The sequence below is a fragment of the Miscanthus floridulus genome, unplaced genomic scaffold (assembly GCF_019320115.1).
Source record: "Miscanthus floridulus cultivar M001 unplaced genomic scaffold, ASM1932011v1 fs_565_2, whole genome shotgun sequence".
NCBI lineage: Eukaryota > Viridiplantae > Streptophyta > Magnoliopsida > Poales > Poaceae > Miscanthus > Miscanthus floridulus.
Window position 1 is genome coordinate 31,664 of NW_027096943.1, and position 17,245 is coordinate 48,908.

Below are 17,245 nucleotides of genomic sequence, written 5' to 3' on the forward strand. Positions count from 1 at the left end.
CGCAGCTGCACTTCGACGCCGGATCCGGCGGTGGTGGGCTCGGCAACGCCCGCGGCGGCCGCCCCCGACGTCGGCAGCGACACGGCCAGGTCGGGCTCCTGGCATCGGCGGATGCACGGGTCGGTGCTAGGGGTGGGGATTGGATGGGAGGTGGATGGGGAGGAGGATGTGGAGGGGGAGGAGGTGGCGGGGGCCGCCGGCGCCGCCACCGCCGGCGGCGGCATCGGCGTCGGGCTATTGTTTGACTGGGGCGGCTTAACTGAAGCTCCGGGGGTTGGGAGGGGAGGGGAAGTGGGAGGTGGAGGCGGGGGGCGCCGGCGCCGGGGAGGCTACCGGTGCCGGCGCCAGCGGCGGGGACATGATCCTCAGGGTGGGTGCGGGTCGGGGTGAGGCCGCACCCCCCTGGTTGCCGCCTCTGACACTATGAACACTTTTCCTTCCTTACGGCCTTACCGGCAGGGAAAGAAGAAATCGTCCGTCCAGTAGATAGAGTAAAGGGTAGGGGAAAGGGCAGAAACCCGGACGACCGCAAGAGAAACCGCCAGCGCCAGGTGAGGAGGCCTGGTCGGTCGAGGTTAGAAGGGATGACCGTAGTGGTTAATAACTTATTTTTATGTGGGACAACTCTTTAGCATGAGTAACATTAGTCATGATCTAAGTTTGTTGGACTTCAGGGGTTCTGCATTTTGTGCAAGGGATTGCATCTCTTATGTCTGTTATCTTGATCATCACTATGAAGTTTGCTTGGGACCCTGTATTATCCTACTATACGTGTACTCCTGAACATTAGCTTTAATGAAACCCTTGAATGGTTGAATGCATATGGTGTCCCCCATGTTATTAAAAAAACTGTGCTAAAGAAAATGAGCACTTGAATTTAAAAATACCACACTCCCATATGTGCCATATTATTCCTGCCCAGTTTTAGCTTGGTTCATTATCTTGTGGCTTGAACATGAGAACTGAGGAAATATAAGTAGAACTGGGAAAGAAATTAAGTATGCATGACATCTTTTTGTGCCATCATGATCCCGGGGATTTGGATACTCTCCAAGACTCAGTTAAGCTTTTGGTAAGCACCAATGGGGAAAACCATTTGGACACAATGTGGAGTATATGAATTTCTCATGAATGAACAATTCATACATATATATATCCTTTAAAATTTCTATAGTAGGATCAGGCCTTTAGCTGTAGGTACTGAACATTGGTACGCTGATTACTTAGCGAAGACAACATGGAAAGACTGAAAGGGAGTCATGATATTTCAGATTCGAAAGGAGCCTCACATCAGTGGTCACATATTTTTAGCACATTATTGATTATTGTATATTTTTTTGTGGGATTTTTTAATATAAACTTCTTTGTATGAAGATTGATAATTCCTCTTGTATTCAAGAGCAGTCTATCTCAAGGGTTTGGACGAGTATGACATGAACTGATCAGACTAGACTCCGTGTGCTGCTTTTTCTGATTATTTTTAATACTTTTCTCTTGGTTCTGTTTTGGCACGTAGAGTACTGCCAGAAACAGAGGGCGCACAACTCAGTAGCCTTTACTGTAGCTCAAGCTTGTTCACTTCACTAAGAACATGGTAATTTTGTGGTTACGTTACGAGGCAAAAATCCAATGGAGACTGCGAATAATATATGCACGAGCGATGAGCTGAACTAATATGCTTAGGCCAGCCTTATACATGGCAGAAGAAGATACGTAATCCCAAATCGCAAATACAACAGCATAGTCGCATTTGGAGCAGGGAACATGAAGACGATGCTATACGTGCATCTAGAACAGAAATTTATACCGTCAAGTTTGTTCAGTCAAAATTTAGCAGTAATGCAGTACATCGATAAACCACACGTGAAAGAGAGTTGCACGTTTGTTTCCGCACAAATATGCGAGCATGTATAGAACATAATTTAACAAAATGATTATTGCAAATAGCACAGAGCAAAAAAATTCTACTGCCAAAAAAAATTGTTCATTGGCCATATTATTAAAAGAGTTGCAGCCAAGGAGAGGGTAGCATACAGAATGTACTTACATGTGTCGACCTTAAATAAATCATACTTCCACTGATAACAAATATAAGTGCCTAGGTTTGTCCAAGTCAAAAAATATATATATATAGATTGGCAACACAATATTGATTTTATTAGAATCATAATGAGAAATGTTTTCACAAAATATGAATCCCGTGTTACTAATTTATATAATTTATGTCAAAACTAAATAAGTTTGACTCAGGATAAACCTAGATGAACTTATATCTGTGATCAGCGGAAGTAACTAGTTTCATCTCTTGACATCAAACAATATTTGCTGAAGCATGTCTATAGGCCACGTCGTATATGATGTACATGCGTAGGGCGTGAGGCCGTGAGCAGTGGTGGTGTGCGTCTTCTCCGTGTAGCCTCTCAAGAAAAAAATAAAGTTTGATGGTGCAGTGGCTTTTTCTAGAATAGGAAGTAATTCCGAGACAGTGGTACTGTGGGTGCTGGTTGGCATGTCAAAACCTCTCCATCAGCAGTCACTGTGTAGGTCTCAGGGTCGACTTCTATTTTCGGAAGGGCGTCATTGAGCTTCATGTCAAGCTTTGTCAAACGGCGAACGCCACCAACAGCTTCCACCCTCTTTTCTAATTTGTACTCCATTGCAACACCAGCTTCTTTAGCAGCCTAATCATTGAAAATTGGCAACAGTCAATAACAATTTTGAAGCATTTCTTTTTTGTTCCTTTTACTTGATGCGCAATATGTTATATTTTATCATTTTGAAAAGTTAAGAAAGTCATTTTTCTAGGTTGTGGTAGAACCAAACACTACCTTGCTCACAAATACAATTGAATTGGAACTTCCAGCCTTTCCAAATGCACCAAACATAGGTCGCATCACAACCTGCATCAAGAGAAAAAAGATAGATGCTGTAACCTGAGCAAACATGTTATATACACACCATGTTCAAATACTTTAAAATAGGGTGCTACACCATGCTTCTCAGGCTCTTACCAAACTAAACTTAGTTATAATGGACAAAATTTTAACATTTACAAAAGGTCCATTTCACTACACTCAACTATTCAATTTGTCCACTTAAACCCCTTCCTCCCTAAATAAAATACAGACTCATTTAACTCCCCAAAACTATTCAGATTTGTCAATTTAACCCTTAATGAAATTTATCTTCTTGTTTCTCCTCAAGTGTTGGGTTCAAATTTTGTGTGGTGCTAGTTGACATGATACTCTATGCTTCAAAAATATATTACAATTTTTTTTGTGATTATTTTCATCAGTTGGGAGCATCTGTGTGCTACTGTAACCCTTCAGATACAAAAAAAAAAGGGCGTACTCAGTGCAGAGAGCTCCCGCTCTGTGCGGGGTCTGGGGAAGGGTGTCAGTGGCAAGCCTTACCCTCGCCTGTGCAATGCGAGGAGACCGCGACTCGAACCCGGGACCTTCCGGTCATAGGCGGTAAGACTCTACCGCTTGCACCAGGCCCGCCCTTCAACCCTTCAGATACCAAAATGCCCGAAAACTGTAGAAGATTTTTTTTTCCGAAACGTTATGATGCCATGCATCATCCTGCAAAATTTGAACTTGAAACCCTATTTGTACAGGAAACAATACACATTTCATTGGGGGTGAACTGATTGAGCTAAAAAAGTTTGCAGCAGTAAAACAAGTAGAAATTTTAATTAAAAGGGTCAAATGGAAATGTGAATTGTTTGGGGTAGTGAAATAGACTTCTCTTTATATTTAGGCTAAATCGAAACATCATGGTAAAAGTAGACAAATTCTTTATATTCAGAGTATCTCGTTGAAAGTAGTCCATACAGGTTCAGGTGTTGGAATACTAGCATTGGGATCACCCATATTAGCCCATGCAATTGCACCTCCCTTGACAACCAGTTCTGGTTTAGCGCCAAAGAAAGAAGGTTTCCAAAGAACAAGGTCAGCTAATTTTCCCACCTGTCAAAAATATGTAGGTTCAGTTAGACCTTGAATTGAGATACCAATAGAGGAAATGCTTAGCCAGCATTTCACTGGGTTTCATTACATACCGAAGGGATATTACTAATTAGATAGAAGTATGTCAATTAATGGTACAGCAAGTTGCATCTATGTGGAACATGACTTTCAGACATAAACAGTTTCTTGCCTTGTTCCTGATGCAGAAGTATTTTAAGAGTGACAACTCACACAGTTGCAAAACTGATACAACAGACATTTTCTAAATTTTATTTAAACAAAATATTATTATTTTTTGAGTGGAAAATATTATTTTTCTACACTGCATGAGTCTATCTGGTACACTAAGGAAATAAGACACAATTACACATTGGTTTCTTTAACTTACATCAGGAATACCAAAGTAGACAAATCTTTCATCTTTACTAGTATCATTTCAAGGTACATGGCACAAGACAGCACCGTCAAAGTTTAGTTCTTCAGTGATCAGGAGCAAATAATAGAATTTTCTCAGTAACTAGAGTAGCACGTACCTCAACAGAACCAACAAAGTCTGAAAAACCATTCACTATTGCTGGATTTATGGTGTATTTTGCTATGTATCTTCTTATACGGAGGTTGTCATTGTCCTGGGCAGAGTCAGCAGATCCAGGTAAACTACCTCTTTGGACCTTCATCTTGTTTGCAGTTTGCCATGTCCGGGTTATCACCTAGAAAGCCAATGTTACATGAACTAACATAATTGAATCAATATAGCTGTAATTTCATCACCAAAAAAGTAGTTACTCACTAGAGGAGCTTATTCCTCAACCTAGAGGTACAAGTTACTCTAATTGTTTCATCATGGCTTCCTCGAGAAAGAAAAAGTCGCTGGGTTAATAATTTTTGTCAGACTGTTAAGCTTATAGATTAGGGCTAAGCCTCTGAACAAGCCCCAAACATGTTTATTGGAAGCAAGGGATAGAAAAGGTAGAAATAACTTGCTAATAGGATACAACCAGATGTTAGACAGTGATGATGACCACCCTAATCATTAGAATGAGAGCAGGTACATAAAGTTGTTCTGCCCAGGCTATCTACAGCTTAAGCAACACACTAATATCCACCAATAGTACTACCATCCATGGCGCAGATGCATTCAGATGGTCATAAGTTACCTTTGTGTGTTCAAAACAAACATGCACTCTGAACTCAACACAATTACCATTTAGCATGTACATCGATTCCTTCAACATCTTCCAGCTAGGGAATCTTGAGTTCATCCCAAAGACAGATAGAAAGAAGAGGCTCATGAAAAAAAAATCTCCCTGAGTTGTTCTCAGTATTGGCCTTTCTGCTTTTGGTTAACTAAAGTTGCTAGGTAATTTCCCTATTTTGTGTACTAGGCCACTTGCCAAACAAGCAGTCTCATTACAACATCAGCTCAAAAGAAAAGAGAAATGTAAGTTGACGTAGCAATCATCATATTGACTGTGTTCAGTGAATTTTCACTGGCAAAGCATGTACAAAGCTAGTATGCTTTCTAAGGTAAATGTGTCAGCACTGATAGGCAAGGAGCTCCAGGCTTGCCACAAACAGTGCCAAAATGCTATGCAATTTCTTAACAACAAGAAAGGAAATTTTAGGATAATCATGTGACAGACCTCTCCAATGCGCCCCATGGCCTGTGAATCAGATGATATAATACTTATGGCTCCCATGTCATGCAATATGTCCTCAGCAGCAATAGTTTCAGCTCGAATTCTAGACTCAGCAAATGCTACATCTTCTGGGATGTTTTTATCAAGGTGGTGGCAAACCATCTGCACTATAACCACAACATATCACCACCAAAAATGTACACGGTATCTACAGTACTGGATTGGATAATTGCATACCAGCATATCAAGGTGCTCATCTACAGTGTTTGAAGTAAATGGCCGGGTAGGATTTGTTGAAGAGGGCAACACATTTTTTACCCCACAAACTTTGATGATGTCTGGAGCATGACCGCCACCTGCACCTTCACTGTCCAGTGTCCACAAGACAGTAAGAACATGATGAGAAAATTGACAGGTATAATGCATTAACACCACAGGTAAATATTGACACTACAAAGTAGACAACATTATTGACAGAAAATTTATGTTCTCAGAAATAAGAGGTCTATCTAAATAGTGCAGATTTGTGGTTCTGGAGCTCTGGTGTAGTGGTTGGCTACAGCATCGGTAAGGCTGGGTTGCAGAGAAAGAGGAGATTGCGAAGATAGATAGATGATAGATCTACCGCATGATCAATGAAATTGGTGCCATTTGCTCTCCATATATAATGGCAGTAGAACTGTCTCTAGTCTAACAGTCTTCAGAATCATGTCTAACCAAGGACATGTATTAGGAAGTATATATGTGTATTAGGAAGCTTGTTCATTCCTTCCATGTACACTGATTGTATTCCATATATATCAAGCCTGATTGGCTATATAATAGAGGTCACCCCCCCTCATTAGGGGTGTGGTGTTTCCCATATCCTTTCTACATGGTATCAGCTAATTAGATCATGAACCTTCTCCTTTCTCCCTGTGCCCTCCTCCCCTGCGCCTTCCCCTCCTCTGCTGGCCTGCTGTGCCATGGCCACCGGCCCTCCTGCATCCGGCGCCCCCGCAGGCAATGGTGGCACATCTGTGCCACCCACTGCTACCAGTGGCACAGGCACTGGTGGCACCTCTGTGCCACCCACTGCTACCAGTGGCTTCTCTGGTGTTCCTGCTGGTGCCACATCCGGCAGCGACGCCTTCATTTCCCCTTCCGTCCAACCATATGCCACCGTCAACGTCAAGTCCCATATTCCAGTGACGCTGACGATGAAGTCCACTGCCTACTCCAGATGGGCGTCCTACTTCAAGTCTTTGTGCGGCAAGTTCGGCCTCCGGCCGCACATCGATGGCACCATGCCACCTTGCCTCCAGGATCCTGCTTGGGATCAGGCGGACTGCTGCGTTCACTCCTGGTTCTTCGGCTCCGTCGACGACTCCGTCCTCGACCTCGCCATGACCGACGACAACCAGACCACTCGGGACCTCTGGCTCGCCATTGAGGGCCTCTTTCGCGCCAACCGGCAGTCCCGGGCGATCTTCCTCAGCCATGATTTCCACTCCATGACGCAAGGCGACTCCACCATCGCCGAGTACTGCGGCCGCATGAAGACCCTCGCCGACGGCCTCCGCGACGTCGGTCATCCTGTTCAGGAATCGTAGCTGGTCCTGAACCTTCTCCGCGGCCTCAACCCCCGCTTCACCACCACAGCCGATGACATCGCCAACTCTGCCACCGGCTTCCCGTCCTTCAACCAGGCACGGGACATGCTCGCTTTGAAGGAACTTCGCCTCGCTAACGAGGAGAAGGTCTCCAACTCCACCACCCTACTTGCCGAGAATGCTTCCTCCTCCGGCTGTCCAGGCGGGTGTCGCCCACCTGCTGGACCTGTCCAGCCTAGCGGCAGCAACACCACTGGCGGCAGCCGCAGCGACAGCGGCGGCCGCACCAGCGGCGGCGGTGGCAGCAAGAGGCGGTGGCAGCAAAAGAAGGGCGGCGGCGGCTTCCAGTCCCCATCTGTCCAACGCCCCACCGGCCCGTGGTTCTGCTTCAATCCTGGCGCAAACTCCTACAGCGCTCCAGGCTTCCAGCAGGCCGGCAGTCAGGGCAGCGGGGGCTGGCGCACTGGCACCCCTAGCCTTCTGGGCCAACCCCCGCAGGCTCACGCTGCCTACGTTCCCGCTCAGGCACCCCCTCAGGCGCCCACCTGGGATCAAGCGGGACTTGTCGCTGCCTTGAACCAAATGGCGCTGCACAATGGTGGTTGGGTCGTTGACTCAGGAGCCTCCGGCCACATGTCGTCTACGGATGGTATTCTTCTTTCCCGCCTTCCTCCATCTCACTCCATTACCGTAGGTAATGGACAAACCCTTCCAGTCACGTGCCGTGGCAACTCCACCCTCAGCACCCCCACCTCCAGTTTTCAGCTTAACAACATTCTTGTTGTCCCTTCGTTAATTCGTAATCTGATTTCCGTTCGTTAGTTTACTAAAGATAATAACTGCACCATCGAGTTTGACGCTTTTGGTTTCTCTGTCAAGGATTTTCCGACCAGACGCGAGATTCTTCGCTGCAATAGCACCGGCGATCTTTACACCATTCCTCCAGCCGCCAGCTCTGCAGCACCCCACGCCGGTCTCGCCATCTCCTCCAGCTTGTGGCATCTCCGTCTCGGTCATCCCAGTCCTGCTGCCATCGCTGCACTTAGACAGAAAGCATCCATTTCCTGTAATAAAGACAGTCATACTCTATGCCATTCATGTCAATTAGGGAAACATGTGCGGCTACCTTTCTCTAATTCCAGCTCTCGCAGTTCCACTCCTTTTGAATTAGTCCATTGTGATGTCTGGACTTCTCCAGTACCTAGCATTTCTGGTTATCGCTACTATCTTGTCATTTTGGATGATTTCTCACATTTCTGCTGGACGACTCCTCTTGTTCACAAATCTGAAGTCACCCAACATATAACAGCCTTCTGTGCTTATGCCACTACACAGTTCAGTCTTCCCGTTCGCAGCATCCAAGCTGACAACGGAACCGAGTTTGTCAATAAGACTCTCACATCTTTTTTGACTCCTCGCGGCATCCACCTGCGCCTCTCTTGTCCCTACACTTCTCCTCAAAATGGGAAAGCTGAGCGTGTCCTCCGCACCCTTAACAATGTCACTCGCACCCTACTGATTCATGCCTACATGGCCGCCCCATACCGGGCCGAGGCCCTCGCCACCGCCACCTATCTTCTGAACCGTCGCCCTTGTTCTGCTGTTCAAAATAACATTCCCTATCAACTCCTCTATTCCCAGCCCCCCGAATACTCACTTACGTGTATTCGGTTGTCTATGCTATCCTAACCTCTCAGCCACGGCACGCCACAAGCTTGCTCCTAGATCTGCAGCCTGTGTCTTCCTCGGTTACCCTTCCTCGCACAAAGGGTACCGCTGCCTTGACCTATCCATCCGCCGAGTCATCATCTCTCGCCATGTTGTCTTTGACGAGTCTGTTTTTCCTTTCTCCTCCCACCCTACTCACCCATCACAGCTTGACTTCCTCTTGTCAAGCCTCTCTACTGCTCCTACTCTTGCCTCGGTCGCTCCGTCCTCGAACGTTGCGACGCCGCAGCCATCACCCGTTGTTTTGCAGGAACTTCCCGACGATGATCCCGCAATTCTGGTACGCGGTCCAGTAGTGTACTGCGCTCCGACTGCGGGCGGGACGCTGCCCTCGTCCTCCACTGCAGCACCAGCCAGCTTGGACGTCGTCCCTGCTCCTGCAGTTGGGCGTTCCATCGGCCGCCCAGCACCTACCAGACCGCTGGTACCGCCCCTGCCTCTTCACTACATCAGGCGGCCACCGGCGGCTGCGGTATCAGCTTCGGCGCCTCCTGCAGCGCCGCCCCTGGTCTTGGCACCAGCAGCCCCGGCGCACACACCTCTGCCGTCGCCACCTGCGCCTGCGGCACCTCAGGCGCCTGCAGTCCTGCCATCGTCGCCACCTCCTGCTTCTACACGTCCTGTCACTCGGACGACAACTGGGGCCATTCCGCGGGTGTCCTACCAGGGCTTGACGGCTTCGCCATCATCGCCCTCTCCGCTTCCGGCAAACTATCGCAGTGCTCTGGCTGACACCAACTGGCGTGCTGCAATGGTGGACGAGTTCCAGGCTCTGAAGGACAACGACACTTGGCACCTTGTCCCACGGCCGCCCGTTGCTAATGTCGTGTCGGGCAAATGGATCTTCCGGCATAAGTTCCATGCTGATGGGTCACTCGCCCGGCACAAGGCGCGCTGGGTGGTCCGAGGCTTCTCCCAGCGCCACGGCATCGACTACGACGAAACCTTCAGTCCGGTTGTCAAACCAGCGACGATACGGACCGTCCTTAGCATCGCCGCTTCTCGCGCCTGGCCGATCCACCAGCTGGACATGAAGAACGCATTTCTCCACGGCCATCTCGCTGAGACTGTCTACTGCCAGCAGCCTCCCGGCTTCGTCGACCCCGCTGCTCCAGATCACGTCTGTCTCCTCCAGAAGTCCTTGTATGGACTGAAGCAGGCACCGAGGGCGTGGTACTAGCGGTTCGCCTCCTACATTCGACAGCTCGGCTTCGTCGCCTCCGTCTCCGACACGTCCCTCTTTGTATACAAAGAGGGTCCGAGCATCGCCTATCTGCTGCTATATGTCGATGACATCGTCCTCACCGCGTCATCCACGACTCTTCTGCAGCACATCATGGGCCGTCGTCACTCCGAGTTTGCCACGACAGATCTTGGAGCCTTGCATCACTTCCTCGGCATCTCAGTGACGCGCTCTTCCCAGGGCCTATTCCTGTCTTAGCGACAGTATGCTCTGGACCTTCTTCAACGTGCTGGCATGGCTGAGTGTCACTCTACAGCGACTCCCGTCGACACTCATGCCAAGCTCTCGGCATAGGACGGCGCCAAGCTCCAGGATGCCTCTGAGTACCGAAGCCTTGCTGGGGCCCTTCAGTACCTCACCCTGACTAGACCAGATTTGGCTTATGCGGTTCAGCAGGTGTGTCTCTTCATGCATGATCCGCACGAGCCCCATATGGCCCTAATCAAGCGCATCTTGCGCTATGTGAAGGGCACACTCTCTTCCGGACTTCACATCGGCACAGGGTCTGTTCAGTCTCTGACTACCTACTCCGACGCTGACTAGGCTGGCTGCCCGGACTCCCGACGCTCCACCTCCGGCTTCTGCGTCTACCTTGGCGACAACCTCGTGTCTTGGTCCTCCAAGCGCCAGACCACGGTGTCTCGCTCCAGTGCTGAGGCGGAGTATCGTGCTGTAGCTCATGCTGTGGCCGAATGTTGCTGGCTGCGCCAACTTCTCCAGGAGCTGCATGTCCCGCTTGCTTCAGCTACTGTTGTCTACTGTGATAATGTCAGTGCAGTATACATGACAGCCAATCCGGTACATCATCAGCGCACGAAGCACATCGAGATTGACATCCACTTCGTCCGTGAGAAGGTGGCTTTGGGTGAGGTCCGGGTCCTCCATGTGCCGTCCTCTCACCAGTTCGCGGACATAATGACGAAGGGCCTTCCAACTCCATTGTTCACTGAGTTTCGGTCCAGTCTTTGCGTCCGTGATCCTCCCGCAACGACTGCGAGCGGGTATTAGTAAGTATATATGTGTATTAGGAAGCTTGTTCATTCCTTCCATGTACACTGATTGTATTCCATATATATCAAGCCTGATTGGCTATATAATAGAGGTCACCCCCCCTCATTAGGGGTGTGGTGTTTCCCATATCCTTTCTACAACATGTATCTTTGACAGTTTTCAACAAACTAAGATATGAAGGGAGCCTTAGACGCCTTTCCTACAGCTGATCCTCTTTTCCCTCCTTTGGTAGGTAAGCTGCATATGACAGATCATGTACTCGGCCATGTAGTCACAATTTCAACAGAATTTGTTTTTTTTTTAAGTTTCCACATTTGCTTTTGAAAAGCTGAGGGTATGTTCTATGACAAAACACAAGGAGAGTTTCAGATGCAAATCAACCTATATAAATGAAAAATAGAACGAATTCATTTTACTACTGTTCATTTCATACCTGTGATATGTATGTATGGCTCTATCTTTAAAAGCTGCTATTGTATGTTCCACGCAGCCTGATTCATTTAAGGTATCTGTGTGGATATTGACCTGTCAAAATCAGGTCAGCATTGAAACAGATAAACTGCAGTATACCAGAAAGACTACATAACATTAGGCATCTACCTGAATATCAAAATCTTCTGCAACAGATAAACAATTATCTATCGCAGATGGGGTAGTTCCCCAATCTTCATGCAGCTTCAAACCCATTGCTCCAGATTTAATGATTTCAGCCAATCCTTCAGGCTTTGAAGTATTCCCCTGCTCAGTTTACAAAGGAGAACATGGACAATCATATTTGGAACAACAATAGAAAATTCACTTTCCTTAAATGTTTCAAAGTATTAGTCAACAAGCTACTCCCTCCAGTCAAAAAAAGGCGACATTTTGGGCATTGACACATTTCCCAAAACATAACTGTGGCCACTAATTTTTTGAGAACATATTCTTCAAACATAGCAAATTATATTATTATAAAACAACTTTAGGATCCACATGCATTTGTATCATTTTCAAACATCCGAACTCAGCACCTAAAAAGTAATTTCCAATCAGAATTTGGAATGGTTGACTCCAGACATTCCAAAACCATCACTTGTAGTTATGAATGGAGTGAGTAAATTCTTGTTTTTCAAATGATTTTTTTTTACAACAAGGGAAACAATATAGGAACTTATTGGTAGCTAGATATCTTCAAGACCTCAAGTCATTGTTGGGTCGTATACTTGTATTTGGTTTTCCTTATTAATATCAAGATACCTTGAAGACAATCATCAACTGTTCTCCTATTTAACATAAAAATAATTTGTAGGAAACGCCAACTATGAAGCTTTACAACATCACACATTAGCATTTTCGCATGTACACTTTTTACTGTACTATATCATGGAGACTATTTACTCAAGGCCCACCTTGAAACAAGCTTGGTATGAAACAGCAGCTAATTTAATATTGTATATTTATGTATCAAATACTGAATTTTCTAATAGTTTAATTTCACAGCATAATAATTTATACCTTGCCTGTGAATCCCATGTTAATTGGCAATTGATCAGTGGACTGCAACATTAATTTCATTTGAGATGGTGCGGGAGTACAAGTTGTGGCACAAGTTCCATGTGCTGGTCCTGTTCCACCACCCACCAATGTCGTGATGCCTACACGAATATAGATATAACTTAAAGTTGTCATGTATATCGCTGACTAAATCGGGTCACATTGTACATAAGACACACATCCTATTTGAAACTTAAGTAAACATCAAGTATTTACAAGCAACCCAAGCTCTGCCAGAATGATTTATGCCAGTGTTGATACTCTTTGTTTGTAAAATGATGAAGTTGCCACGATAATCGAACTTAAAAAGTGTATTTGGTTGCCCCTAATATATAGTAGAAGTCAAGGATCCTAACCGCTTGCAATTGCCTCTTCTGCCAACTGAGGACATATGAAGTGAACATGGGAATCTATGCCACCAGCAGTTACAATCATGCCTTCAGATGCAATAACTTCAGTATTGACCTGAAATTTCATGAAATTGTATCTCTTCTCTTTAGCAAATTAATACGGAACGTTCAGGAAATAGTTATTTACCCCAACAATCATGTTGCTATGGACACCATCCATGACATCAGGGTTTCCAGCCTTTCCAATAGCAACTATAAGTCTGCCTTTTATACCAATATCAGCCTTGTATATTCCGGTATAATCAATGATGACAGCATTGGTTATAACTGTATCTAGGCAGGAAGATTCTGGGTACCCTGTAGCTTGTCCCATGCCATCACGCAGAACTTTTCCACCGCCAAATATGCACTCATCCCCATAAAAGGCAAAGTCCTTTTCAATCTCAGCATAAAGATTGGTATCACCAAGCCTAATCTTATCACCAGTGGTAGGTCCATAAATGCTCGCATACTTTTCACGATCAACAGTACAGTCAAATGGACCATCACCAATAAGACCTTCCCTGCATACAAACTTAAAAGATAAATTTAGGCAAAGAAAGTAAAAGAAATGATTTTGTCACTTGCTATCAATAAAATAGGAAGGAACAACCTTGCATCTGGATAATCTTCATGTCCAAAGCTATTTGCATTAACCTTCTGCATCACCTCATTAAGCCGTGAACTGTCAATAGGACCATCAGCAATGCCATTTCCACCTCTGATTACCTTATGACCTCCGATGCTTACAAGTGTAACACTTTTTGCATCCCCTGGCTGTAAAAAGATGTAGATATCAGATTCTTGAGGGTTTCAAAGTGGTATGTGCAGTACATTTATTAAAACAAGTAGGAGGGCAAATACGAGAATATAGTCTTAGCATCTTTAAACTGAAAATTGCTATAAGCATGGATGGAATGAAAGCACCTCAAACCGAACAGCTGTTCCAGCAAGTATGTTCAACCTCATGCCGTAGGCCCTTTTCCTATCAAAAACCAGGTAAGGATTGGTCTCTATAAAATGGTAATGGCTTCCAATCTGCAAGGTCAAATAATATTTGAAATTTTTCATGAGGGTTACAAGAGGATTGTAATTTAAAAAAAAAACGCTTAAACCTTCAATAAATAGTAAATGAGGGAGTAATGCCATTTAAATCAAACTTATTAAACATTGTATTTAAATTCATCCAAAATGCTAGTTGGATCAAAGTAACATCACAAGAAACAAAGTTTAGTAATAAGAGGACTTTAACTTGAACAAGGCCAAGATAATACATTTATTGACTCAATGAAAGAGGGAAAGAGGGTTGTTTCCTTGAAAAAAAAGGGAAGGGCAGGGGGACGTCAATCTAATGGATGAGCAAAATGTTTCCTTTTTCTGCAAACTTTCATAGTAATATTAAAAGAATCCTATTTTTCAAATTTATTTTTAAAATGGACATAGATGCTAAGATCATAATGTCACATTCAGTAAATACCATCACCTGCATGTAGTTCGAAACACCCAGACAAGTTCAACCTAACATGGTGGAACAGGGCAAATGTTCTCTGAATCTAGTAGTAATATAACAACATTATTACATGCCTACCAGTTCAAAAACATGTCTCGACACAAGTGGTATTGGGTGTTAAAACATTAGCCAGAAGGGATGCCAACATGGCATTGAATGAGTAAAACCGAATTTAACCATTAGGAATGCAATTTCAATTTTCAAGAATGAGTTTAAGCCTACCTATCTCCTCTTTAGAAATTTAACAAAAAAAATTACTTACCATTTTTCATTTTGACAGCAAAAGGTTAAGTAGGAAAGAAAATCATTGCAGGTTTGCACCAAGGTCCAAACAAAAATATCTAGGCATGCTCACCTGAATGGGTCTGTCTGCCTTGTTAACAACCTTCAGAGTTAAAGCCCTGCGATGAAGGTTTAGAACTATGCGACTAGAACTGTAATGTATTTCACCAGGATATTCTTCAACATCATCGCTGGAAAACTTTTCAGGTGAAGGCACTGCAACATTTAAATGATATTGTGTACAGTCCTTTTTTCATTTACTTTTTTCCATTAATGAACTCTTACTGAATAGCACAATACATGAAAGACTTTCAGGGACAGAACTGCCCTCGAAAAGCATTCTGAAAAAGGTAGATCTCCACAGAGTCCATAACCACATCAATCAAGTAAGTCTGTAACCATATAATTCAGAAAAATTATGAACATAACTGAACCAGTTATGCTGATCAGAATCAATGACCTGGGAGAAAAGAACCATGCAATGCTAGCTCCAAATCTCCGTCATCCAAGGAAATAGGGTCATGTACAGTAACTAGTTTTGTTCCATCCACAAATGTTCCTTCAACCTAGATCACATGGTGAAAATTGATACAAATATTTTAAAAAATCTTTCTAAGAATATACATAGTTGCCTACTACTCTGTGAGCCCATGTAATGCTTCAGTAATAAAATCTGGATGCATATGGATGGAAATAGTAAGTATTATATAGTATGAGCAAAGAACACCTGTACAGTATGTAAAAGGTATGGAACAGCTGGAAGAACTTGTCTCCTGGTAGGCAAACGAAAAGAAAAAAAAACTGTCAGATTATATCACAGCAAGTGAACAACTAACATGAAGACAGTAGTCAGAAACACAAGATGACCACTCTAAGAAAGCATGGGATAAAAGTTATAAATGAATTTCAGTAAGACATAATGGTTTGTTCTTCTTTTCCCCTTTAGGTAGATGATCAGCGCAACAACTGACACATTCATTGAAATGAAGTTGTAACCACTGGACTGTGACATATAAAAAGGCATATCTAAAATATATTTCATCTCAAAACAATGATGTGAGCATGTATGAAATAACCCAGGCAGTCTACATCCCCTCCCCCCTCCCCCCACCCCCACCCCCAAAAAAATTCTCATATAATAACCTGTGTACTGGAAACAAGCAGTCAAGCACATATCTGTGAAGCTATTCTTGAGGCATGTAGGCATTTTACTCCATCCATTGAGATTTGAGAAGTGAGGTACTGTCAAAAATTTTGACAGCCGGTAAAAGTAATTTGAAAGCAATTGAGGATAAAGTCTCCCATTATCGTCTGATGAGTGAAGCAATGCCAAGTTTTGATGGTACACACATTATGGATAACTGTAATGATGCAGGAAACGTAGCAAGGAATTCACTAAAAGGTAAACCCACCTGCCCAAGAGCTGTTTCCCCAAGTCCATGAGGTCTGTCACGGTTTTGTCTCCATCGCGAATAAGCTCAAGAATCTATGTCATTCAGGGAGAGAGACAGTCTTAATTCAGCTGTGCCAACCAGACCAAATATGCAAATAAAACAAAGTTGCCTCCAGGCCAGCAAAATCAGGAACACCTTGCAGAGGAGGCCAAATGCAGTTAGCATCTTCCCTTTCATCTGGGGGCCATTCCCCTTTGAATGGCTTCTCCAGGAAAGGTAACTGCCGTTTGATAAATACCCAGAATCTGAACATCCACTACATACTACGTCTATGATTATTATTAGGATATAAAAGGGGAACGTCTCTGCGCTGCTTTCTGGGACAAGTACTTGCCCCTCTCCCTCATGCTACTTCCAATAAAATCAGGATAAATCCGTCCCACTATCACTATGCACGCAGCAGGACGGCACGAGCGCACTGCCATTCCGCCCAAGAGAAGGCGCGGAATGTCGGATCCAGGCAGAAACAAAACGGCCGCACTGATCAGCTGCGCCAGTTCCACTCCCGCGTTGACTTTGCGGGCGGGCATGCGCAGCGAAACACACACACTGTATCCCGTTTTGACTAGCAGTCTAGCAGAGGTGGGAGGGGCGGCCGCGTCCTGACCGGGGAGCAGGGAGGCGGACTGACTGACCTGCGCGGCGATGAGCGCGACGGCCTCGGTGTAGTTGAGGCGGAGGCCCCGGGCGAGGCGCTTCTGCGCGAGGAAGCCGGCATGGTGCAGCACCAGCTTGTCCGCCTCCCTCGGCAGCAGCCTCATGTTTGCCCCTCCTCTTCTGAGGTCGACGGCGCGGAGGGGGTGGGGATCGGAACGGTGGCCTCCCCGTCGCGGGCAGGAGAAGGGTGATAAAGCGAGCGGGGCAGAAGGGGAGGAGGAGAAGGCCCTGTTTG

At 45.3% G+C, this 17,245-nt stretch overlaps 1 protein-coding gene across 1 annotated transcript; it reads right to left on the bottom strand.

The window, feature by feature from the left end:
• Window positions 1-1,974: 1,974 nt before the first annotated feature.
• On the bottom strand, window positions 1,975-17,230 carry LOC136532270 (urease-like). The gene is made up of 18 exons (XM_066524873.1): window positions 16,989-17,230; window positions 16,312-16,385; window positions 15,627-15,672; window positions 15,360-15,465; window positions 14,973-15,115; window positions 14,035-14,145; window positions 13,721-13,884; window positions 13,256-13,631; window positions 13,075-13,183; window positions 12,680-12,819; window positions 11,786-11,923; window positions 11,619-11,710; window positions 5,849-5,978; window positions 5,615-5,773; window positions 4,505-4,681; window positions 3,837-3,971; window positions 2,829-2,900; window positions 1,975-2,681 (listed from the first exon to the last, which is right to left on the bottom strand). Exons 1-18 carry the CDS (start codon window positions 17,112-17,114, stop codon window positions 2,460-2,462), a joined length of 2,520 nt encoding a protein of 839 aa, XP_066380970.1. The 5' UTR covers window positions 17,115-17,230; the 3' UTR covers window positions 1,975-2,459.
• Between the last annotated feature and the right edge of the window lie 15 nt (window positions 17,231-17,245).

Bases quoted from the DNA above. Each gene is read 5' to 3' on its own strand.
- LOC136532270 (XM_066524873.1), bottom strand. From the start codon at position 17,114: ATGAGGCTGCTGCCGAGGGAGGCGGACAAGCTGGTGCTGCACCATGCC. The intron at 13,184-13,255 runs GTAAATAACTAT...ATGAAATTTCAG, and splicing joins ATAGCAACATGATTGTTGGG to GTCAATACTGAAGTTATTGC. The intron at 2,901-3,836 runs GTATGGACTACT...CTCTTGATGCAG, and splicing joins GTATTCCAACACCTGAACCT to GTTGTGATGCGACCTATGTT.